The 25,597-nt window shown below is 50.4% G+C and overlaps 1 protein-coding gene across 6 annotated transcripts; it reads left to right on the forward strand.

Moving 5' to 3' along the window:
• Positions 1-1,177: 1,177 nt before the first annotated feature.
• Positions 1,178-25,597, forward strand: NLGN3 (neuroligin 3; the record flags this gene model as incomplete). 6 transcript variants are annotated; one of them, XM_080719217.1, is made up of 7 exons in its annotated part: positions 1,178-1,634; positions 2,276-2,335; positions 6,785-6,844; positions 8,824-8,973; positions 18,581-18,766; positions 21,560-22,349; positions 24,754-25,597. In XM_080719217.1, the coding sequence occupies 7 exons, from the start codon at positions 1,178-1,180 to the stop codon at positions 25,595-25,597; spliced, it is 2,547 nt and encodes an 848-aa protein (XP_080575343.1). The 6 variants fall into 6 exon arrangements, with proteins under 6 accessions (XP_080575343.1, XP_080575344.1, XP_080575345.1 ...); XM_080719218.1 differs by lacking the exon at positions 2,276-2,335; XM_080719220.1 differs by lacking the exon at positions 6,785-6,844 and having other exon boundaries at positions 1,313-1,634.

The raw sequence follows: 25,597 nt of genomic DNA on the forward strand, positions 1-25,597 counted from the left end.
GTGTGATTATATTTCAGTAAGTCTCTGTGTGCCTCTCTGAATGTAGCACTCTGTGAAGCTCTGGCTGTGTGAGGTGCTCTGTCTCAGACTGCGGGACCATGTGAGGGGATCTCTGTGGGTTTGGAATATATGTCTCTGAGAGTGAATATCGCAGTGTCTGTGATCCTGGCGTGGTCTCTCTCCCTCTTTGAAAGTCTTTGTGAGTTTATTTCTATGAGTCTCTGAGCATGTGTACCCATACTCCGTTGTTTATTTTGCACTGGACTAGCATCGGCGATGCCTGGCGTGCCAGGCAGACAGGTTTCTGCCCTGGGTTCTGGTGTTGCTTGTGAGTGAAGAGATAGCCAGCAGAAAGGACTGAGGCTTGAGGGTTTGGGGGTAGTGAAGGCTCAGGAGAAATTAGACCGGAGGGGCACAGGAGCGTCTGGGGATTCTTGTGAATTGCTGTCATGCCCCCTGCCCTGTCTGAGGGTTGGGAAGGGTCTCTCCGTGGGATGCTGTACCTATCTGCCCTGTTCCCTTCTTATTCTTTAGTGTCCCAGAGGGAGATAATCCTACTCTGTCCTGTGCGGGGCCCTGTGTGGGATTTCCTGGTCCTGGGGGCTAGACAGCTCAGTGTTCACAGACATGCCCGAGGACCCATGTCCAGCTCTCCCCCACCCCGCCACCACATGTCACTCTGGCTTCAGCTGACTCTGATGACTCCATTGGCCATGAAGTCAAAGTTGGGAACTGTGAACTTGCAGTGGTGACAACTGTCACTCCATCAATCTCCTTGGATTTTCCAACCATGGCCGGGCCCATAGAATGATTCTGGCCAGCAATGGATGGCGTATGAGTCCCGGGAAAGCCGGGGCCTGTGAAACCTTCCCTAACTGTAGAAAAGACCGAGCCCTGCAGGGCCTCAGAGACTGACTGTACCGCTCTCCTGGACCATTTCGATGTCCGATGATGTGTGCTTCCCTCTTTCCACAGGCCTGTCTGGCCCTGAGGGAGTCCCCTTTCTGAAGCTGTGGTGCCTGGACGACCTGCTCTCCACGTTGCTGGGCACCTGTAGGTGTCCCTCGAGAGCACAGTTTTGAGGTTCAAGTCAGTGTGGCCATGGAGGGGCTGCCTATCTGGCTGATGCTGTGACCCTGGAGTCTGCCTCTCCTGCCGGTCCCCCCCTGCCCGGAACATGTGGCTGCGGCTTGGCTCGCCCTCGCTGTCCCTGAGCCCCACACCAACAGTTGGCCGGAGCCTGTGCTTCACCCTGTGGTTCCTCGGTTTGGTGCTGAGGGCCAGTACCCAGGCCCCGGCGCCCACAGTCAATACTCACTTTGGGAAGCTGAGGGGCGCCCGGGTACCATTGCCTAGTGAGATCTTGGGGCCTGTGGACCAATACCTGGGGGTACCCTACGCAGCTCCCCCGATCGGCGAGAAACGTTTCCTGCCCCCCGAGCCACCCCCATCCTGGTCGGGCATCCGGAACGCCACACACTTTCCCCCAGTGTGCCCCCAGAACATTCACACGGCCGTGCCCGAAGTCATGCTGCCAGTGTGGTTTACTGCCAACTTGGATATCGTCGCCACTTACATCCAGGAACCTAATGAAGACTGCCTGTACCTGAATGTCTATGTGCCCACAGAGGATGGTGAGTGCCGTGGCCGGGCACTGTGCCCCCTCCCGCCTGCCCCCGTTGTGTTGGTGGCTTGCATGTGGTCGTGTGCCCTGCAGCATGCGTCTGTCTGTCTGTCTGTGAAAATGCTTCTAACCATCACTCTGCTTGGCCTCCGCCACCCCCACCCCTCCCTGTTCTCCCGTCTCCCGGCATTGTCCAAGCTCCCATGTGTGAGTGACACTGTCGCCAGGAGGGGCCTGGCCAGGCCTGAGAGCTTTGACGGGTCTAGGTCCAGTGCTGGATGGGGGCAGCCTGGGGGAGTATGGTCACTGCTGGCAACTGTCTGCGGGAGGATGCTGGCTCTGCCAGGCCCCCGGCTGCCATTTCCACCTAATTCCAAAGGTGGTAGGTGCGCGTGGCCCAGGGTGCTGGGTGTGTGCTGGGGGCGGGAGGGGGCGGGCGGTGCTTAGGTGCCTCCTCCTTCACTAGCCTGATGCCTCCTCCCGCAGGGGTCACACTAAGGTAAGTGACAGCAACAAGGAGATGGTGGGACAGGCTCTCTGCCATGTGCCGCCTGCAGAGCAGCTCAGCTCTTGGGGCCTGGGGGGGACGGGGGGTGCATGCCCCTGGGCAGAGGCCTCCTGTTATTTTTTAGTTTTTTATTCATTTTACAGTAAAGCGGATTTCCAAGGAATGCGCCCGAAAGCCCAACAAGAAAATATGTAGGAAAGGAGGTAGGTAGCGAGCCGGCGGGGAGGGAGAGAGAGAGAGAGGGAGGGCTGCCTGCCCGCCTGCCCTGGCCCCCGAGAACCGCGCCTTCCTTCAAATAGCCCAGGCTCAGGGGGCGGTGAGCAGGCATAAGACCCACCTCACCAGAGGGCCCTGGCTGCTGCGCAGGGAGAATTTGGTGGCCTAAGGCAGGTTCAGAGCAGAAGAAGCAACCCCATTTCTTCCGATCTTCCCAGCTCCAAATTGCACCCTCGAGGGTGTGCCAAAGACGGGAGAAACTCGAAGCACACCCAGATGGAGCAGGGCTCCCCCGCCTTTTGGGATGAGAGCCACGGCGTCATCCCCCTAGTGCCCTGTCCGAGATGGAGAGTGTAGACTCCACCGTTCCCACCTGAAGCTTAGACCAAACATGTGTACAGAGTCCGTTACTCCTCCCCCCACTCCAGCCCCTGCCTCATCACTCTGGCCAGAACCCAGCTGAGAGGCCTGGGCTGCTCTGGTGGAAGAACTTGAGGGATCTCTGGGCACTATGGACTCTGGAGGAGGCAAATTTTCAGTTTCCCTTCTTGCTGAGATGAATTTAGCCCCCCTCCCCGCGCCACTCATATATTAACTCTACCTGTTCTGATACCACTTTGTGTTTTCTGCAAAACATGCCCTTATTTACCTTAGAAAATCCTCCCCATAGCCCGGGAAGCGAAGAAAGCAGGAATCATATCCCAATTTGCCAGATGAGGAAACTGGCCCTGGCTCAAGGGCCCTGTTGCTGGTCTGTGGCAGAGCTGGGACCAAAACCTGGGTCTCTGACCCTCAGGGCGTACTCTTTCCACGGTAGTGCATGGACAAAACTCCCGTCTGGTCCTTCCTACCTCCCAAACTCTGAAAAATAAATGGTGAGATGTGGTCAGGTTGGGCCAACACAGAAACAGTAACAGCCTTAAAGAACAGATGGGGACAAACACAACCCTCTCCCCTTTCGAGTTGGTTTCCCTTTGGTGTTCCGGGGCAAGGTTTTTCAGAGTGCGTCATCAGGATTCCTGAGATGGGATGCTCCCTACTGAATAAGAATTTCTGGGGGCTTCCAGGTGTGATGGCACACACCTGTAATCCCAGAACCTGGGAGACTAAGACAGGAGGATGGCAGGTTCAAGGCCAGCCTCAGCAATTTAGTGAGACCCTGTTTCAAAATAAAAATACATTTTACCGGACGTGGTGGCGCACGCTTGTAATCCCCACGCTTGGGAGGCTGAGACAGGAGGATCGCACGGGTTCGAAGCCAGCCTCAGCTACTGAGTGAGGCTCTCAGCAACTTAGTGAGACCCTGTTTCCAAATAAAGTATAAAATAGGTCCGTGAGTATAGCCTGGAGGTGGAAAGCCTCTGGGTTCCACCCCCAGTACCACAAAAATAAATAAATAAATAAATAAATAAATAAATAAATAAATAAATAAAAGAAAAATACATTTGAAAAGCCTGAGGATGAAGCTAAGAGGTACAGTGCCCCTGGTTCAATCCCCAGTACAAAAAAAATCTCTTGAGGCACAGCCTGGAAATCTACATATACCCTAAGTGTTTCTGCTGTACACTGGAGCAATGGAGTGAGACACAATACCCTGAAGACAGTGTCTCTCAGCCCAGCCCCGGGCCTCACACACAGTAGGTAATCCATCAGTATTTTTCACACAAATACAGAAGCAGTGTGGTACCGCAGAAAGAGTACAGGTCTGGGAAGGACAAAGCCTGACTGAGTCTCAGCTCTGCTGCTGACTCAGTGAGACCACAGGCAAGTCTTTTTCTCTAAGAACGTCTGTTCCACTGAGTGTGATGGTGCATGCCTATAATCCCAATACTTGGGAGGCTGAGACAGGAAGATTGCAGATTTGAGGTCAGCTTCAGCAACTTAGCGAGACCCTGTTTCAAAATTTTAAAAAATAATAATAAAATAGGTTTGGGGGTGTAGCTTAGAGATAGAGTGCCTCTAGGATCAATCACCAGTGCCAGAGAGGGGGCAAGGGACCCCCTCCGTTTTGGCATCTCAAGGCGGAAGGAGACTATCCATTAGGCTACAGATGAATTCAGGAAAAAGGTTTCTTAAACTGGCTACTATGAGTTACTTGGTGGGATGGGTGAGGTGAAGAAATGTCATTAACATTGACCATCTCAGGAAAAATGATCTTCCAGGGCTCTAGTAGGTGGCAGGGCAGTCAAGTCCAGTCCTGAGACTCTCACTAGACAGTTTATTGATACACTTACCAGTGGTGATTGTGGACCACGGGTCCATAGGTGCTCTCAAGAAGTGGAAGATGTAGAAAGGACTGAAGGCCTAATCACTGCTCTGAAGAAGCTCCTGGTCTGGTTTGAAGACTCAGCTGGTAGCCAAGTGTGGTGGCACATGCTTGTAATCCCAGTACTTGGGAGGCTGAGACAGGAGGGTCACAGGTTGGAGGCCAGCTTGAGCAATTGATAGAACCCCTTAGCAACTTAGTAAGATCCTATTTCAAACTATAATGTACAAAGGGCTGGTGGTATAGTTTGGAGGTAGAATGCCCCTGGGTTCAATCCCCAGTATAAATAAACAAATAAATAAACGATCAAACAAACTGGATGTGGTGACACAGGCCTGTAGTCTTAGGAGGCTGAAATAGGATCACAGGTTCAAGTTCAACCTTAGCAACTTAGCAAGACCCTGTTCTGAAATAAATAAATAAATAAATAAAAGGGCTGAGAGATAGATCCCTCTCCATTCAATCAGAAGAGAAATAGGAGGAGGAGGAGGAGGAGGAGGAGGAGGAGGAGGAGGAGGAGGAGGACGGCAGGAGTGACAACACCTTCTAAATCAGAGATGATGCCAAGGGAACAAGTTGCAGGGAGTTCATGTCTAGGGCTGAGTGATTCCTTTCGATCTGGTGGGCTGTCCACTGTGTTGGGGAGGACGTCTATGTTCCACTGGGCTTCTGAAGGCAGCACTGGCCAGTGTTGTGCTAAGGTGAGACGACAATAGGTGCCACCAGAAGTTCAGAAACCGAAAGCAGTTTCTGCCCTAGGGCTGGGCTCCTCTCTAGTTGAAAAGCTATTTTGTAATGCGAGGGCAATTCCTTTTTGATTAATAGCTATAGGAAAATGCAGTCCACAGAGCTCAGACCAGCTGAAAGGCCTATTTGCTTCTTCTAGGCTGAGCGTATCTGGTGTCAGAGACTCAAGAGCTCTGGGGTTCTAGGAGAATTACCTCTGTGGCCACACGATGACCAGCATCCAGGCAGGAAGTCCTTTCTTCCCACAGCCATCCCAAGATTCACTTCCAGTCTCCTTAGAACAGGAAGGAGAATCGGTGCCAGCTTTATCCCTAGGTCCTAAATGTCTCTCTTCCCTCCTCTGGTCTCTTCTTTGTTCTTCCCCTCTCCTCCCCTTCCCTCCATGTTCCACCTCTTTGCTTATCTCTTTCTTCCCTTCCCTTTACCCCTTGCCCTAAAGGTGTCATGGTGCAGTAGAAAGACCATGGGCTTTGGAGCAGACCTGGGTTTGAATCTCACCTCTAGCGCTTCCTAGCTATGTGATCTTGAGCAAGTCACTTAACCTCTCTGAACCTCAGTTTCCCCATCAGTGGAACCGGAGTGAGGATAGTACCTACCTCAGTGGGGTGTCAGGATGAGACAGTGCAGGAGACGTAGAGTGTCTGGCACACGGTAACTATTCAGTCCATGGTAGGAACTAATCACCATTGTTCCTATCTTTGTTTCTTCTTCTCTCTCTCTCTCTTTCTCTCTCATCATCCCTTTCTCCTTTCCCCTTTCTTCCTTCCCTCCCTCCCCTCTGGCTCTCTACATCTCAGAGCAATGCTTGCTGCTCTCAAGACTGGTTCCTATGAGTAGGAACCCCACTTGCCTTTAACCAGAGCAGGGGCCCCAGTGAGCAAGGCCAAAGGGGAATCTTCATCCTCCATTTCCTCCTGAGGGAATCAGGGTCAGCTGAAGCCCAGCTCGAGCCTGCCCACTGGGCCCCAGAAGCTCAGGCCTGGGGTCCTTCATATACGTCTCATATCAATATCCACGCGTGCTGGCACTATCACCCTTCATCTTTAGCACCCACCCTGCTCTCCGGCTCGACCTGCCTGTGTATACACGCACAGCATTTCCACCCACGACGAACCCTTCCCCCAGTGGCTCTCTGGCTCTGTGCCCTGGCCCACCTGCTGCTGAGAGGGGCTGCTGGGGACAGGGAGGCGGGGCAGGGAGGTGCAGGAAGGCCAGCACAGCAGAGGCCTGCAACACCATCATCCTGATGACGGTCTGGGCTGCGGCCCACCCATTCCCTCAGTCTTGCCATCCCTCCTGCCTGTCCTGGGCCCAGGCCCAGAGCTGGCTTGCTGGGCCACACTGCAGTCATGCTGTTTTTGAATTCTCTCTCTGTTTTGTTCTCTGTTCTGTGCTGTTGTGTCTCCCCGTGTCTGGTCCCCAGGATCCGGCGCTAAGAAACAGGGCGAGGACTTAGCGGATAATGACGGGGATGAAGATGAAGGTATTTGGGGACTGCAGGGCGCGGCGGCTGGTGCATGGCACAGAGCCCCTCCCCTTCTCGATGGGGAGAAGCCCCGTCTGTCTGTCTGTCCGTCCATTGGTGTGTTTCTGTTCCTGTACGAGGCCGTCGGGCTGTTCCTCCGTCTTTGGCCTCGCGGGCCACTGGCAGTTCCGGGGTGATGGACACTGGGAAAGGCATCTTCCTCGCCCCGGCCCCCACCCTCCCCCTTCCTCTATGGTTCACGGCACCTGCCCCCACTGAGCGGCAGGGAGAGTGGAGAGCAAGCGGGGCTGCAGGAGGGTGGGGAGAGGCCCGGAGGAACCAGATGGCAAGGAGACACCGGTGTCTCGAGGGAGTCTGGCTCCTGGGAGGTGGGGTGCTCTGAGGAACAAGACAGTGACCACCAAAGGGAACTAAAACCTCCCTTGCCTTTTCCCAACAAAAGGGAGACGGCCATGGGGCCAGGGGCTGCAGTAGTTTCAGGACAGGCCTGACTTGCAGGGCTGAGCCCGGATGCCTGCCATCAGTAGACTCGGCTGGTGAGGGGACCAGTTTTCGTCCTCTGGGTGAAAGGTTCATTCGTTCAGTAGTGGAGAGCATTCCTGCTACCTCCGTGCCGGTCCCGCCCCTTTGTCCCTGGAGGGGCCAGACAACTCAGGGGGCCCACTGGTGATGGGTGGGGCTATGCCGGTGTGGCAGAGAGCATTGGTCCAGCTCACAGAGTGACAGGCAACAGGCGGGGGCGGTCAGGCCTGGGGCTTTCTCTTGGCTGCCCTAGTCCCGACGCTGCCATGCTGCCTGAGCTTGGGAGCGGCCACTTGCCGGGCTTTCCTTGAAAGGCCTCTGGGAAGGTGCCATCTTCATCTTAATGCCAACTGGGAGCAAGCGCTCTCATTCTTAGTTCTGCCCCCTCCCCAGTGTTTCCGGTTAAGTCTGCCCAGGGAGAATGGGGTCAATGGGCACGTGGCTGAGAAACCATGTCAATAAGGTTCCCCATCCCATCTCTGCCATTCACTCCCTCCCCCACCCCATCCTTCCTTGTTCTCTCCCGGTGCCTCCCTTTCTTCCCACCCCTCTTGTCTCGTCTGCACTGGGGTGGGGCAGCTGCTGCCAATGGCCGTTTTTCCATGTAACTGGTCTAGTCTTGCGGGTTTCAGGGCTCCCCAGCCCCTGCTTTCTAAAGCCATGTCAGGTCCCAGGACTCCTGGTGCCCAGGGCAGGGATTCATTTGGTGCAGCTAAGGGGCCAGCCCTTCCTCTTCCTGCTGCCCCGCCATGGTCCACCTAAGCCTACTTGTTTCTGGCACTCCTGGCTGCCTTTGCCTGAAAATTCTTGAAACGTAAGTCTTTTAAAAAAAAAGTCACTGAAACTGGGTGCGGTGGCACATGCCTGTGATCCCAGTACTTGGGAGGCTGAGACAGGAGGATCATGCATGGGTTTGAGACCAATCTCAACAATTAGCGACACCCTCAGCAACTTAATTAAATCCTGTTTCAAAATAAATAAAATAAGGCAAGGGGACTAGCTCAGAGGGAAAATGCCCCTGGGTTCATCTCCAGTACCTCACCTCCAAAAAATATCACTGAGCCAGATGCAGTGGCACACACCTGTAATCCTAGTGCCTGGGAGGCCGAGGCAGAAGGATTGCTGGTTTGAGGCCAGCCTTGGCAATTTAGTGAGACCCTGTTTCAAAATCAAAAAGGGGGACTGGGGATGTAGCTCAGAGGTAGAATGCCCCTGGGTTCAATCCCCAGTATGGATTGAAACCTACCTACACATATATGTGTAGTCACTGAGATTCAACTGTCTGCTCAATGCTTGCGCTCTGGGCTAAGCAGCCCCATGGATCCCGCCCTCAGGGATGGTGGTGGTGTCCTGGCACCTGGGATAGCTTTGCTGCCCGCACCCCCCCAGGGCTGGCGGGGGTGGGGGAGGAAGGGCATCCTACCCAGCCTATGTCTCACCCCTTCTCCTTGCAGACATCCGGGACAGTGGTGCTAAGCCCGTCATGGTCTATATCCACGGAGGCTCTTACATGGAAGGGACGGGCAACATGATTGATGGCAGTGTCCTCGCCAGTTACGGCAACGTCATCGTCATCACCCTCAACTACCGGGTTGGGGTGCTAGGTATGTTTCCTGCCAGGTGCCTAGAAGGAAGGCTGGCTCCTTGGGGTGGGGTGGGGGTGCCAGGAAGTTCCAAACAGGCCGCCTTGACTTTCTAGCTCATGTTCTTAACAATAGTCAAAAGGTTGTTTTTCCATGGCCCAAGCTGGATTCTTCACAACCCCAGGCCCTTTCTTGGAATATTTATATGCCACTGGAAAATTCAGTTCAAACTTCAGTTTCTCTTAGGTCCCAAGCCAGGTCTCTGCTCCCAGATTTTTTTTTAGTTGAGTTTTATAGGATCTGTTAATTCTCCAGCATTCTGTCCTCATGCTTAAATACCCTACACGTAAACAGATATTCCTTCTTTTCTTGTGAGTGGTACTCAGGATTGAACCCAGGGATGTTCTACCTCTGAGCTACACCCCAAACCCTTTGTATTTTTTTGTCTTGAAACAGGGTCTTGTCAGTCACTGAAGGGCTTGCTAAGTTGCTAAGGCTGTCCTTGAACCTGCAATCGTCCCGTCTCAGCCTCCCGTGTACTGAGATCACAGCTGTGTGCCTCTGCATCCGGCTCAGATATTTCTTCTAGTCCACCCCATGTCCATACACCCACATACCCTCCCATCTCCACCCATCCTCCTCTACCACCCCCATGCACGGTTATTTCTCACTCACCCCCACAAAGCACTTATGCATATAGCTCCACACCACAGCTATAGACCCCCTTGGACGGCGACACATTCTCCTGCCACTCCATATACACTCTATGTGTACAGTCTCCTGTGTGCACATATCTGCACACCCACATACTCTATATGCCCCCATACACACTCCACACCAAAAGGTCTATCTCACCTTCCACACACAAACACACACATACACACACACACACATCTACACCCATACACACTACACAGATCCACACTCACTTTCCTCTACACCCATATTTACACCATACATAAAGACCTACACCCTGCACATCCATACCCACACCCGAATTCCACATACCTTAAATGTACATAAATATCCCTTCCACCCACCCACACACATACACACACACTCATACCCTCCTACATGTCCCACTTCTGCAGCTACTCCACACACCCACATACTGCACATATACACACATCTGTTCCTCACTTTCTTCACAGAAACATAAACCAGTATTCTCCCTCCTGCATGCATATACCCTTACCTGCATGCTCGCACTGCCTTACCCCACATATTAACAAGTACTGTGCACACACACATACACACACATCTTTCCTCTCACATCTACACACATCCTATTCACTACACTCATATATTCTCCCATGTATACACACATCCCCGACCCCCTACACAGATCCATGGATGCATAAACCATTCCCATATACATACTCTTCCCACGCATGCCCTGCATATATACACTAAGTACAGACACGTGAATTTATTCCCTTACCCCACAGGCATTCCACACTCATGTACTTAGAGTTGCACCTGGCTGGGTGCAGTGGTATATACCTATAATCCCAGTACTTGGAAGGCTGAAACAGGAGGATCACAGGTTCAAGGCTAGCCTCGTCAATTTAGCAAGACTCTCAACAACTTAGGGAGACCCTGTTTCCAAATAAAATATAAAATAGGGCTGAGCATATAGCTTGGAGGTAGAAAGCCTCTGGGTTCCACCCCCAGTACCACCAAAAAATAAAATAAAATAAAAAGGGCTAGGGGTGTGGCTCAGAGGGAGAATGCCCCTGGGTTCAATCTCTAATACCGGGGCACACACACACACACACACACACACACACACACACACACACACACCAGGCATGGTGGAGCACACTTGTTTGTAATCTCAGTGCTTAGGAGGCTGAGACAGGAGGATCAACTACTTAGTGCAACCCTCTGCTACTTAATGAGACCCTGTTTCCAAATAAGGAATAAAAAGTAAGGCTGAGGGTATAGCTCAGAGGTAGAATGTCCCTAGGTTCAATCCCCAGCACTGAATAAAAAACATATAGAGTTGTACCTATATCCCTTGTATCCCTACACACATGCACGTGCGCGCACACACACACACACCTCTACCCATTCCCAGCCATACTCTTCTCTCTGCACTTGCATGCCCCATATATGCACACATATGTTTCCCTTCCGCTCTCTCCATATCTCTATCCTCACAATCCCACCCTACTACACGTCCGTCGTCCTAGGCACACGCACACATTTTCCAATGCCTCTTCAGCCAGCCCCATTCACCCTTCCCCCACATACTCCGCCATGCTCCTCTGGGTCATATGCTGCCCCTTACCTTCCTTGGTGACCACCAGTACCTATCCATGGCCAAGGTCTTGAGGTAAGCGAGTGCCTCAGAGAGGGTGATGAAGTAGACAGGCCCTTGGTCCCTTTCAGGTTCTCACCCATGCCCCATGTTCCCGCAGTGGAACACAGAGGCCAACTTAGTGTCTGGGGGAGGGGGGTTGTGTCCTCAAAGTTCTAGTCTGGGTCTAGGCTGTTTGCAGGCCCGGAAACCAAACCAGCGCTTAGGCCTGGCTTGCTCCTAGGCTGGCTGGAGGATGGGTCCTTATTTCCATTTGCTCTTGATTATATGAATTTGCCAGCTCTGATCCCAGAGGTCCTGGTGCTGCATTTTCCTTCTGGGTGTGGTGATGTGCACATAATTGCAATCTCCTAGTGACTTATTTGTAATACTATGTGGGATAGGAAGACAGTTATTTGGGGTTTGGAACGACAAATTGATATTCTTTAAGGAAACCCAGTCTGCATCCCCTCCCGTGGCTGCTGGGACACCGGGTGAGGAGCATGTAAGGTATCTCCGCGGCCTCTCCACAGTTTGGTGGGCTTCAGATTTCATATTTCTGCCCATGATCCTCTGTCTTTGTGCATTGCTTCGAAAACCAAGGCAGGGCTCTTGTAAGTTCTTCCCTGTAGAGAAGGGAGATTCGAATGCCATGGGTACCATGAAGGTCACTGTAAACTCACGCATTAGGGCCACACAGTTCCTGAGGAGTAATGAATGCACAGTCGGAATCACACGGAGATGTACAGAGAAACATACACAGCAGTCAGTGGCCAAAAGTAATTATACTAATTTCTTAGAGTAATAGAAAATACTCAACTTTACTACTTAAGAAATTATGAATACAAGCTGAACGTGGTGGTACGTGCCGGTAATCCCAGTACTTGGGGAGTAAAGACAGGAGGATCACAGGTTCAAGGCCAGCCTCAGCAACTTGGTGAGAGCCTTGAAACTTAGACCCTATTTCAAAGTAAAATGGGGGCTGTGAGTGTACCTCACAGGTAGAATGCCCCTGGGTTCAAGCCCTAGTACCAAAAAAAGAAAAGGTCTAGGGAAAGAACAGAGGATGATCGAGACCTGAGGAAACAAGGCACAGAGGATGGAGAAGGAAGGGCCCATAGGATTTAGAGAGAGACAAAAATGATTCAAGGTTTCCACGGGGTCAGTCGGGCGCTGAGCTCTCCAGAAGACTGTTGCTGTGATGTCCTGATTTCTCATTACTTCACATCTCTTCAGCTGCTCTACTCCTTAGGCTTCTATGTCAGAAGTTCTTAACCTTCTAGGGGGTCTTGGACTCTTTTGAAATTCTGAGAAAGCTATGGATTTCCAGAAGAACAATGTGTATGAGTGTGCACATTTATAAAAACAATCTCAGCCGGGCGTGGTGGCGCACGCTTGTAATCCCCGCGCTTGGGAGGCTGAGACAGGAGGATCGCACGGGTTCAAAGCCAGCCTCAGCTCTTAGTGAGGCTCTCAGCAACTTAGTGAGACCCTGTTTCCAAATAAAATAGGAAATAGGTCTGGGAGTGTTGCCCGGAAGTAGAAAGCCCCTGGGTTCCATCCTAGTACCACCAAAAACAAGAACAAAACAATCTCACAAATTCCCCTTGAAGTTCATCCATAAAATTCAGCCTAAGGACTTTCACTTTGGAACCTCCATTCATTGGGATAAAGATGGAACAGCACATCTCGGGGAGCAGGAATAGCATTCTTTGGACTTAAGCAGCTGATGATGCAAATAATATTATCCCACACTCAGAAAGTTATGCCAGGCATGGTGGCACACACTTGTAATCCCAGTACTTGGGATTCTAAAACAGGAGGATCGCAGATTAATGGCCAGCCTCAGGTACTAAGCGACGCCCTCCACAACTTGAGTGAAACCCTGTTTCAAAATAAAGAATAAAAAATGGGGCTGGGGGTGTAGCTCAGAGGCAGGATGCCCCTGGGCTCAATCCCCAATACTGTGAAAAGGAAAGAAGAAGAAGAAGAAAGAAAGAAAGAAAGAAAGAAAGAAAGAAAGAAAGAAAGAAAGAAAGAAAGAAAGAAAGAAAGAAGAAAGAAAGAAAGTTATAAGCTGAGATTGGTCAGAAGTTCCCCACCACTTCCTGTGTACCCTTCAGTTCCTGTTCTGGAACACAAATATAATCAATAAGCCAATGATTGTATTCTGAGTACATACAAGATGTTTTTGTCTCTTGGCACCAGATGTAGAACATGGGTTTGTCCCTGACACTGGGGATTTTGCTGTGTAGCTGAGGCTTGGTGGTTTTGTTTCCCAAGGCGTCACAGAACAGGTGGCCAGTTTGGGACCCCAGTTACATGCATTCATTCACCAACTTCTCCTGAGCGCCAAGCCCAGACAGTTCTGTAGAAATCTCGGCGGATTCATGTATGTTGGGAATGTCACAGGCTAATCCATGGATCTCCTCCAAGGCAGAGGGGTAGCTATTAATTGAGAAGCCCCAACTGGGCTTTGGGCCAACAAAAGAAAAGGATTCCAGCAGAATACAGGATGTGGATTCCCTGGGGCTGAGGAAATAGGGGCTTGCCAAGTTTTATTCCGGGTTTCCAGAATTAATTTAATCCTACATCCGTGCTCAGGTACCCTCTAGGCAAACTGAAAACCTGGTAAACGTCAAGCCTTGAGTGACACAAATATCTGATTTTGATACAATCTGTCAAACTCCCCCATCTTCTGTTGACAAGCAGCTTACCATGTATTGTAATGTCAACTTGGGCCGAGAGAGACTGGCTCAGATGTACTCTGACACTTCGCGGGGTTGGCTATATCAGCCTCCATTCTCACATGGTTTCTGTTGATGGTCAAGATACTGGAGAATGAGCAGGGAGTGACTGCATTCCCAAACCAGCAGGTTTTGCATGCACCTGGTGGGTCCTGTTCACTGTATCATTTGCCTGAGCCTATTGGATACGGTACTGAGACAGGACTCTCTTTGTAGTAGGGGTCATTCACATGGCACCATCCATCTGCTTCCCTGCCCCTTATCTGGAGGCTCATGCGATCTAAGGAAGCAGAGAGAAATGGCCAAAAGCTGAGCACGGTGGCACACATGGGTTTGGGAAGCACTTGGGACGGGAGGATCACAGGTTCAAGGCTGGCCTCAGCAATTGAGCAAGACATGTTTCAAAGTAAAACATAAAGCCGGGCGTGGTGGCGCACGCTTGTAATCCCCATGCTTGGGAGGCGGAGACAGGAGGATCGCGCAGGTTCAAACCCAGCCATGCTGGCTTAGGAGACGCTGTTTCCAAATAAAAATATAAAAAGTAGGTCTGGGACTGTAGCCTGGAAGTAGAAGGGTTTCCAGGAACCCCAGTACCACCAATAAACAAACAAATAAATAAATAAAACCAAAATAAAATATAAAATAGGGCTGGGGTATACCTCAGAGGTAGAATGCTCCTGGGTTTAATAATTCCAGTGCCAGAAAGAAAAAAAAAAGAATGTCCCTGGGTTCAACCCCAGTACCAAAAAAAGAAAAAAGAAAAATAGAAAAAAGAAAGAGACGGGGGGGGGGGGGGGGAGTCAGAGGGAGGTGGGGGTTGGTCAAACTCTCCAACCAAACAACCTTTTCAAGCCTTTGTTTGGAACATGAGAAACCAGTCCATGTTGTAGAAATCTATATCCAACCATAGGCTTTTCCTGTTCATCAAGACAGACATACCTGACGCATTTTTCTGGATGGTGCCTTTGCAACAACTGAAGCCAAGAATGCTATTGCCTAAGCGAGAAAAGGGAATATGAGGGAAGGAGGGAGGAGAAAAGGAGACTAAGAGAAGCACAACATGGTTTTTGCCAGAGGGTCTCAAGGCTCAGCAGCTGAATTGGATGTGGTTACGCATTGTTTGTTTGTTTGTTTTGGTACTAGGGATTGAACCCAAAGGGCATTCTACCTTCTAGCTATACTCCAGCCATTTTTTTTTTCTCTTTTGAAACAGGGTCTTGCTTCTGGGCATGATGGTGCATGCTTTTATCCCAGTACTTGGGAGGCTGAGACAGGAGGATTGCAGGTTGGGGGCCAGCCTCAGTTACTTAGTGAGGCCCCACAACTTAATGAAACCCTGTTTCAAATTTAAAAGAATGAGAGCCAGGCGTGGTGGCGCACGCTTGTAATCCCCGCGCTTGGGAGGCTGAGACAGGAGGATCGCGCAGGTTTGAAGCCAGCCTCAGCTACTTAGTGAGGCTCTCAGCAACTTAGTGAGACCCTGTTTCCAAATAAAAGTATAAAATAGGTCTGGGAGTGTAGCCCAGAGGTAGAAAAACCCCTTGGTTCCACCCCTAGTACCATAGATATATAAATAAATAAAAATAAAACTACCTAATAAAAGAAGAAGAATGAAAATTAGGGCTGGGGTGTAGCTTGGAGATAGAATGCCCCTGGGTTCAATCCCCAGTACTACAAAAAGTAAAATAAAATGAAACAGGCCCTTGCTAAGTTGTTGAGGGTTTCCCTAAGTTGCTGAAGCTGGTCTTGAACCTGTGATAGTGTCTCAGTCTCTCAGGTACTGGGATCAGAGGTGTACACCACCATACCTGGCTCATTGTCACCATTGTTTTCAGACTTGCAGAAGGAGGTTCAGTTTCTGCATGGGCAGGTAAAGGACAAGCTGGTTCCCTGTCTGGAGGAACAAGAGCTCCTCCATTCGTCCTTTTTCAGGCGTCCTCTAATTCCTTCTCCTTTCCTCATTTGAAACTTGGGACTGAGCAGGACTTGTGACTAGGTCCCTGGAGTCATAACTAAATATTTTACACAGTTATTTGTACCAAATGTAAATTAATAACACACTTGAGGAGGGTAAGGTGAGCTCTTTTGCAGAAGCTAGGTGCAGAAGAACTTCAGAAAGATAGTGATGGATCTGGGTATGGTGGCAAATGACTGTCATCTCAGTACTTTGGAGGCTGGGACAGGAGGATCTCAGGTTTGAGGCCAGCCCCAGCAACTTAGTGAGCTTTTGTTTCAAAATAAAAAATAAAAATGGCTGGAGGTGTAGCTCAGTTGTAGAAGGCCCCTAAGGTTGAATCTCCAGTATAAGGGAGAGAGAGAGGGAAACTCCAGTATAAGGGAGAGAAGGAAAGAAAGAGAGAGAGAAAGAAAGAGAGAGAGAGAGAGAGAGAGAGAGAGAGAGAGAGAGAGAGAGAGGAGAGAGAGATAGAGGGAGAGGGAGAGAGGGAGGGAGGGAGGGGAAGGAAGGAAGGAAGAAAGAAAGAAAGAAAGAAGGAAAGAAAGAAAGAAAAAAGAAAGAGGTCTTGTGGCAGCTTGAGTCTATTTGAAACCAGCCTCTGCTCATGACTGCCAGGCCAGCTCTGTGAGCTGTGGGCGCCTTCTCTAACATGGCCACTCACCTAGTTGATTCCAGCTGTTGTGTATGAGCTTTGAACTGTGGAGTCAATACAAATATACTGATCTAAGCATTGGTTTCAATCTGGAGAGGCACAGCAATTACCCACCTGGAAAGGACCCCCCCAAAAGCCTGTAGCTGAAGAAGACAGAGCCTTCCAAGGGACGTAAGGATCCGGGAAGAGAGACAAAATAAGGCAGCAGGATCAGTCTAAAATGGAAGGGGGGATATAGGACATCTCTGTGGGATAGCCAGCAGGTGGGCGGGAAGGTAGTCACCATGGCAACAAATCTCCGCGGCAGCAAATCCCAGCAGGTGGGTGGGAAGGTAGTCTCCATGGTGACTTGTCTCCTCAGCAGCAAATCCCAGTGGGTGGGCGGGAAGACCTGTTTCTGTGGTAACGCACAGCACTGACTTCCCCATTTCTCCACTAGATAGATGAAAAAGGTCTAAACTGGCCGGGTGGCGCACCCCTGTAATCCCAGCACTTTGGGAGGCTGAGACAGGAGGATTGCAAGTTCGAGGTCAGACTCAGCAATTTAGCAAGACCCTGTTTTAAAATGGGCTGGGGTGTAGCTCAGAGATAGAATGCTTCTGGATTCAATCCCCAGTAAAACACACACACACACACACACACACACACACACACACACACACACGGTCTACCCCAGTTGCTTTGTAATTTTAGCAGGCATCAGCATCTCTGGGAGAGCTTGTTTAAACACGGATTGCTGGCCAGGCAGTGGCAAACTCCTCTAATCCTAGTGGCTTGGAAGATCGAGGCAGGAGGATTGCAGGTTCAAGGCCAGCCCGGGCAACTTAGCCAGACCCTTTCTCAAACATAAATAAAAAGGGCTAGGTATGTGATTCAGTGGTAGAGTGTCCTGGGGTCCAATCCCAAATACTGGAAATATAAATAAATAAATAGCCACACAGATTCCTGGGCCTCATTCCCACAGTTTCTCATTCATTAGGTCTTAGAGAATCGGAAAGAAGGTCTAACCAAAGCCCTAAAAAGAAGTGGAGATGAGCTGGTCTCGGTGGTGCTAAGACAGGAGGATCACAGACTCAAAGCCAGCCCCAGCAACTCAGTGAGGCTTAGCGAGCCCCTGTTTCCAAATACAAAATAAATGGGGCTGGGGTGTAGCTTGGAGGTCAAATGCCCCTGAGCTCCATCCCTGGCACCACAAAAGAAAAGGAAAAAATGGAGATGGACTGATTTGTACGGGAAGGTCAAGGAGAGCTTGGGGTTGCTGCCTTTGGAGATCCTTTATTCCTTCAGAGAGAGAAAGAGAAGGAAAGAGAAAGAAGAAGCTGTAGATCTACCATGTGTGCTGGGCTTATGCTCATTTTATTCTTGTTACAACCTCATGAGTTATTTTTATCACCCTTTTGCATAAGAGGAAACTATGGCCCAGAGATTTTATTTTATTTTATATTTGTGTTACTGAGGATTGAACCCAGGAGCATTCTACCTCTGAGCTACACTCTAGGGCCGTTTTTTGCTTTTTATTTTGAGACGAAGGTCTCACTCAGTGGCCAAGGCTGGCCTCAAATCCAGGATCCTCCTGTCTCAGCCTCTCAAGTACTTGCATTACAGGCTTTCCATTGTATCTTAGTAGATGTTAGGATCATGTCCCCAGACAGTACATCAGGGCAGAGGCTGCCGAGTCCTGGCCATTGGCAATTTCTGCAGTTTAACTCTCTCTCCAGGGGGAGACAGCTACTTCAACGGGTCTGACCCCTCCTTCCATACTAGATAATGGGTGGCGAGAGGGAGCCCACCTTGCCTGTACTGATGATGCTGGATCTTGCAGAAAGGAGCAGTAGTTTATTTCAGGGAGGTGGGAAGAGCCCTACAGCTGCATGTGTTCACCCTCTGTCCAGCTCCCGTATGCCCTCGGCACCCGACTCTGCCATCCATCCCTCTGCCTTCACTGTTCTCGTGCCCTCTGTTGAATCTAGGTTTCCTGAGCACTGGAGATCAGGCTGCCAAGGGCAACTATGGGCTCCTCGACCAAATCCAGGCCCTCCGCTGGGTGAGCGAGAATATCGCCTTCTTTGGCGGAGATCCCCACCGTATCACCGTCTTTGGCTCGGGCATTGGCGCATCCTGTGTCAGCCTCCTCACACTGTCACATCACTCTGAGGGTGAGTAGCTCCTGTGCCTGGAGCCCGGGCCTTTTGCGCTCCAGGACGCCTTCCATGTGTCTCGGGAGTACCTGGGAAATCCGTCCTTTCCACTAGTTCTGTATCCCTTTTGGGGAGAAGTGGAAGGAAGGGAAGAAGTACTTCTAATGTAAGAGAACTAAAGGGGAGAATTCTGTTTATACTCTAAGAGAACAAGAGGCTCCTTCCAATATGGGGGTCTTATTTGGGAGAGTGGGCATAGAATACCTTTCGTGTGTGTGTGTGTGTGTGTGTGTGTGTGTGTGTGTGTGGTGCTGGGGATTAAGCTCAGGGGCATTTTACCACTGAGCTATACCTCGAGCCCTGTTTTATTTTTTGAAACAGGTTCTCACTAAATTGCTAAAGCTGGCCTCCAACCTGCAATCCTCCTGTCTCAGCCTCCCAAGTACTAGGATTACAGTCAGGTGCCACAATGCTTGGCTTTGAATTGAATATTCATCGTAGTACTGGGGATTGAACTCAGGGGTACTCTACTTCTGAGCTATACCCTCATCCCTATTTTATTTTATTTATTTTATTTTTTGTGGAACTGGGGATTGAACCCAGGAGCACTCTACCTCTGAGCTACACCCCCAGCCCTATTTTTTATTCTTTCTTTTGAAATGGGGTCTCACCAAGTCGCAGAGGGCCTCACTAAGTAGCTGAGGCTGGCTTCGAACCTGCGATCCTCCTGTCTCAGCCTCCCAAGTAGTGGGATTACAAGCGTGCACCACTGCATATGGCTTCCTATTTTATTTTTATTATTGAAACAAGGTCTCACTGAATTGCTGAGGCTGGCCTCATACCTATGATCTTCCTGGCTCAGCCTCCCAAGTGCTGGGATTACAGGTGTGCGTGGCCACCAATCTCAGCTAGAATGCCTCTCTCCAAAGGGACAATAGTTGTTTGGAGGCAGGAGGAATCTTGCAGTATGGGAATGACACATGACTTCAGAGTCGAGAGGGTGGAAATTAGTTTCTAGGTGTAAGAAACACTCATTTCTGCCTTTTCCTCTAAAGAACAAGTCTATACAAGAGCGAAAATGTTCTTGAGCAGGAGGTGGGTCCAAAGTCAGAATCCCAGCCTGTGAGATGGGCATTTTCCAAGGGCCAATGGCGTGTGATTGGACTTCAGACCTCCTCCTGGGCAGGGAAGCCACCTAAGGGAGCGTCTCCCCTGGTGGTGGGCCTCTCTGCTGGTGACGCCTCCAATAGGCTGAATCTTTCTCCCAGTTTGTTCTCTTCGCCTCTAAACTGGGGAACATTCTGTCTCCAAGAGACAAAGCTGAGCTTCTTACAAAGAAAAAACCTCCCGAAAATAGGTGCCCTTCCCTGAAGCGAGCGAATCTGTGAGCGAGGATGCATTTTTTCCATTGAAATCAGCTCCATGAATTAGTGATCATCTCCCAGGAAGACTTTGAAGAGGGCCTGTCTCTCTGAAAGAGAAGAATCACCTTGCCCGACCTAGAACTTCAGTCTCTGCTCCTCCAGTCTTCCCCTACCCAGATGAAGGAAGACGAAAGTGGGGTCCCCGTCTCTAAAGAGAGAATGGAGGGCTGGGGATGCAAAACAGCGGTAGGGTACATGTCTCCGTCCCCCAGAACTGTGAAAGGAAAGAAAGAAGGAAGAGAGAGAGGGAGGGAAGAAGGGAGTGAGGAGGGAGGACGGGAGGAAGGGGAGGGGAGGAAGGAAGGACTGTCGCAGCTCTATAAATCCCAGTACTCCGGAGGCTGAGGCAGGAGGATCGGAAGTTCAAGGCCAGCCTCAGCAATGTACTGAGATCCTCTGCAACTTAGCAAGACTGTTTCAAGATAAAGAAATAAAAAAGGTCTGGGGGTGTATCTCGGAGTTAGAATGTCCCTGGGTTCAATCTACAGTAACAAAAAGGAAAAAAGGGAAGAAGCCAAGCCTCGTTCTCTGCCTTGCTGCAATTGTCTCCCGGAGAATAATCTTCATAAAAATAAGGCCCTCTCTTAAGTAGCAGTGTGTATTTCTCTCCTCTTTTTCTGCTCATGCACACTCCCTTTCTCTGCCATGCAATGGTGTGCCTGAGAAGCAGATTCTCCCTTGGGAATGTTGGGGTCAGAGAGAGAGAATGACACCCTTCTTTTTCCGAGAGGGAAAAGAACCATCTCATTTTTTAGTTGGGGGACTGGTTCGCTATTTGTTGGCTTGGGGGAAATCAGGGTGTGAAGTGCCAGTAGTTTCAACCCAAGGAAAGTTTCCAAGGAGACTGCAGACCAGCAGGGCATGTGCCCAGGAGACTTTCAGACCCCAAGCAAGGCCTTTGCCCTTGGGATCCTTCCCCAAATTCCCAGAATATGGGGCTCTCCCCTGCCTGCATTTCTCATCCCTCTTGAAAAAGACCCCTTTGTGGTGCAAGTGCCAGCTCCCTGGTGCTGTGCTGGCACAGAGCTGGGCCCAGCTGGGCAGGAAGCAAGCGCGGGAGACAAGGAGCGATAAAGAGAGGGCGCATAAGGAGGCTGATGTCCAGAAGACAAGGGGTTAATTCTCCCTGGTATTTCCTTAACCCCCAAGTTACCAGCCACCACACCAGGACAGGGAATCAAGAGAGGAATCAGGGAGGGGAGCAGTCAAGGAAGAGGCTCAGCAATCCCTTCTCCTTAGGTCCTAACCTGTCATCCCTGGCCAGAAGAGTTAATTCCTCCTTCCCTTCCCTTGCAAAGCATAGGGCAGCCTCAGTGACAGGAGAGTAAGGTATTTTATGGCCGTGTGAGACACACAAATCTGACCTGATGGCACTTGTTTTCTACAGGGCTTTTCCAGAGGGCCATCATCCAAAGTGGCTCTGCTCTGTCCAGCTGGGCAGTGAACTACCAGCCGGTAAAGTACACCAGCCTGCTGGCAGACAAAGTGGGCTGTAATGTGCTGGACACCGTGGACATGGTGGACTGCCTTCGGCAAAAGAGCGCCAAAGAACTGGTAGAGCAAGACATCCAGCCCGCCCGCTACCATGTGGCCTTTGGCCCTGTGATTGATGGTGATGTCATTCCCGATGACCCTGAGATCCTCATGGAACAGGGCGAGTTCCTCAACTATGACATCATGCTGGGTGTCAACCAGGGTGAGGGTCTCAAGTTCGTGGAAGGGGTGGTAGACCCTGAGGATGGTGTCTCTGGCACTGACTTTGACTATTCCGTCTCCAACTTTGTGGACAATCTATATGGCTATCCCGAGGGGAAAGACACCCTGCGGGAGACCATCAAGTTCATGTACACAGACTGGGCCGACCGTGACAACCCCGAGACCCGTCGTAAAACGCTGGTGGCACTCTTCACTGACCACCAGTGGGTGGAGCCCTCAGTTGTGACAGCCGATCTGCATGCCCGCTACGGCTCACCCACCTACTTCTACGCCTTCTACCATCACTGCCAGAGCCTCATGAAGCCTGCGTGGTCAGATGCAGCTCATGGGGACGAAGTACCGTACGTTTTCGGTGTCCCCATGGTAGGCCCCACTGACCTTTTTCCCTGCAACTTCTCCAAGAATGATGTTATGCTCAGTGCTGTCGTCATGACCTACTGGACCAACTTTGCCAAGACTGGGTAAGGATAAAATGATTATTTTTTCTTCTTTGGGACCCAGCATGCCCTCATCTGCTTCGCTAATCTTTTTCATCCTCTTCCTTCCTACCACATTCTACAAGTCATTTGCTGTGTGGCACCGGGGATTCAACCCAGAGGCGTATTCTTTCTCTGAGCTGTATCCCTGTATATATCCTGGTACTGGGAATTGAACTCAGGCACATTTATCTCTAAGCTACACCCCAAGCCCTACTGTATTATTTTTATTTTGAAACAGAGTCTCGCTAAGCTGCTGAGGCTAACCTCACACCCACGATCCTCCTGCTTCAGCCTCCCAGTACTGAGATTACAGGCATGCACCACCCTATTTATGTTCTTACCTTGGAAAAGGGTCTCACTAAGTTGTTGAGATCGGCCTCAGATTTTCAATCCTCCCTGCTTAGTCTCCTAAATACTGGGGTTACTGTGCCACAGGCTCCATATTCCTAAAGTCTTGCCTATTAACCCTTTCACTTCCTTTCCTACCTTCCTTCTCAAGATTCTGTGACCATTTTCCTTCGCATTTTTTGTTGAAGGAGCTAGAGATGTAGCTCAATGGTAGAGCTCCTGCTTGGCATCCCTAAAACCCTGGGTTCCATCCCCAGAACCAAAAAGGAAAAATGGTATTGAGACCCAAAAGTCTGTTACAATCGTGACTGAGCAGGAGTGAGCGTTACTGGTTGAACTGTGAAATTCAAGGTTAGCTGGTCAGAGGCCATGTGAAATGACCATGAAAATTACTTTTATAGTCATTTTTTTTAAAAGCCATTAGGGCTGGGTGCAGTGGCTCACACCTGTAATCCTGAGACAGGAGGGTCTCAGGTTCACAGACAACCTCAGAAATTTAGTGAGGCTCTCAGCAACTTAGACCTTGTTTCAAAGTAAAAAGTAAAATAGAGGCCGGGCGTGGTGGCGCACGCTTGTAATCCCCGTGCTTGGGAGGCTGAGATAGGAGGATCGCACGGGTTCAAAGCCAGGCTCAGCTACTTAGTGAGGCTTTCAGCTACTTAGTGAGACCCTGTTTCCAAATAAAATATAAAGGTCTGGGAGTATAGCCCAGAGGTAGAAAGCCTCTGGGTTCCACCCCCAGTACCAAAAAAAAAAAAAAAGGCAAAATAGGGCTAAGGATGTAGCTCAGAGGTAGAACATCCCTGGGTTTGGTCCTCAGCACCACCAAAAAAAATTTAAAGAGCTATCAGGAACTGGGTGTGGTGTCATATACCTATAATACCAGCTACTTGGGAGAGTGAGGTAGGAGGTATACAAGTTCAAGGCCAACCTCAGCAACTTAGTGAGATCCTCTCAGAGGGCTTTTTTTTTGCAAAAGTGGACAGCTGAAAAGATCAACAGATATCCATACCATATGAGAACACAAGACATCAAGAGTCTTCAGCCTTGGCAACCTAGTGAGACCCTCTTTTTTTTTTTTGGTGGTACTGGGGGTGGAACCCAGGGGCTTTCTACCTCCGGGCTACACTCCCAGACCTTTTTTATATTTTGTTTGGAAACAGGGTCTCACTAAGTAGCTGAGGCTGGCTTCGAACCTGTGCGATCCTCCTGTCTCAGCCTCCCAAGCGTGGGGATTACGAGTGTGCACCACCACGCCCGGTCTAGTGAGACTGTGTGTGTGTGTGTGTGTGTGTGTGTGTGTGTGTGTGTGTGCAGGGAATGGGGGCTACTAGGGATTGAACCCAGGGGCATTCTACCTCTGAGCTACATGCCCAGCCCAATTTTATTTCATGTTATTATTTTTGTATGTGTGGGGCTGGGATTGAATCTAGAAGCATTATATTTTTATTGTGAAATAGGGTCTCACTAAGTTAACAAGTCTCACTACTTGCTGAAGCTGTTTTCGAACCTGCAATCCTCCTGTATTGGGATTACAGCCTCCCAAGTATTGGGATTACAGGTCTGTGCCACTATGCCTGACTCCAATTTTATTTTTTAGGTTTAAACAGGATCTCCCTAAATTGCCAAGGCTGGCTTTGAACCTGTGAGCCTCCTGTCTCAGCCTCCCAAGTGCTGGGATTACACACGTGCGCTGCCATGCCTGGCAAGAGACCCTGTTTCAAAATAAAAAAAGCAAAAAGGGCTGAGGTTATGGCTTGGAGGTGGAATGCCCCTCAGTTCAATCACGAGTACTCCCAAAATAAATAAATCCTGATGATTTATTTATTAAATAAATAAATATTTATTTATTGATGAGTTCAAGCCCTGGGGGAAAAAGGTGGTATGGACAGAGTGGGGGACACTGGAAAAGATGGAAGGGGTGGGAAGTTTTGGGCTGAGGAAGAGTAAGCTTAAGGGTGGATGCAAGAAGAAAGAGGTTGGGCCCTTTCCTTATACAGGAAGAGCAGTGACCCCAGATTCCCATGTGGTGTTTCAGGGATCCCAACAAGCCGGTGCCCCAGGACACCAAGTTCATTCACACCAAGGCTAACCGCTTTGAAGAAGTGGCCTGGTCCAAATACAATCCCCGAGACCAGCTCTACCTTCACATCGGGCTGAAGCCGAGGGTTCGCGATCATTACCGAGCCACCAAGGTGGCCTTCTGGAAACACCTGGTGCCCCACTTGTACAACCTGCACGACATGTTCCACTATACGTCCACCACCACCAAAGTGCCACCCCCAGATACCACGCACAGCTCCCACATCACCCGCAGGCCCAATGGCAAGACCTGGAGCACCAAGCGGCCAGCCATCTCACCTGCCTACAGCAACGAGAATGCGCAAGGGTCCTGGAACGGGGACCAGGATACAGGGCCTCTCCTGGTGGAAAACCCTCGGGACTACTCTACTGAATTAAGTGTCACCATTGCTGTAGGGGCCTCCCTCCTGTTCCTCAATGTTCTGGCCTTTGCTGCCCTCTACTACCGGAAGGACAAACGGCGCCAGGAACCCCTGCGACAGCCTAGCCCCCAGAGGGGAGCTGGGGCCCCTGAGTTGGGAGCTGCTCCTGAGGAGGAGCTGGCAGCATTACAGCTTGGCCCCACTCACCATGAGTGTGAGGCCGGACCCCCCCACGACACACTGCGCCTCACTGCATTGCCCGACTACACTCTGACCCTGCGGCGCTCCCCTGATGACATCCCACTCATGACCCCCAACACCATCACTATGATTCCCAACTCCCTGGTAGGGCTGCAGACATTGCACCCCTATAACACCTTTGCTGCAGGGTTCAACAGTACCGGGCTGCCTCACTCACACTCTACTACCCGGGTATAG

This window comes from Muscardinus avellanarius, assembly GCF_963383645.1.
Source record: "Muscardinus avellanarius genome assembly, chromosome: X".
Classification (NCBI taxonomy): Eukaryota; Metazoa; Chordata; class Mammalia; order Rodentia; family Gliridae; genus Muscardinus; species Muscardinus avellanarius.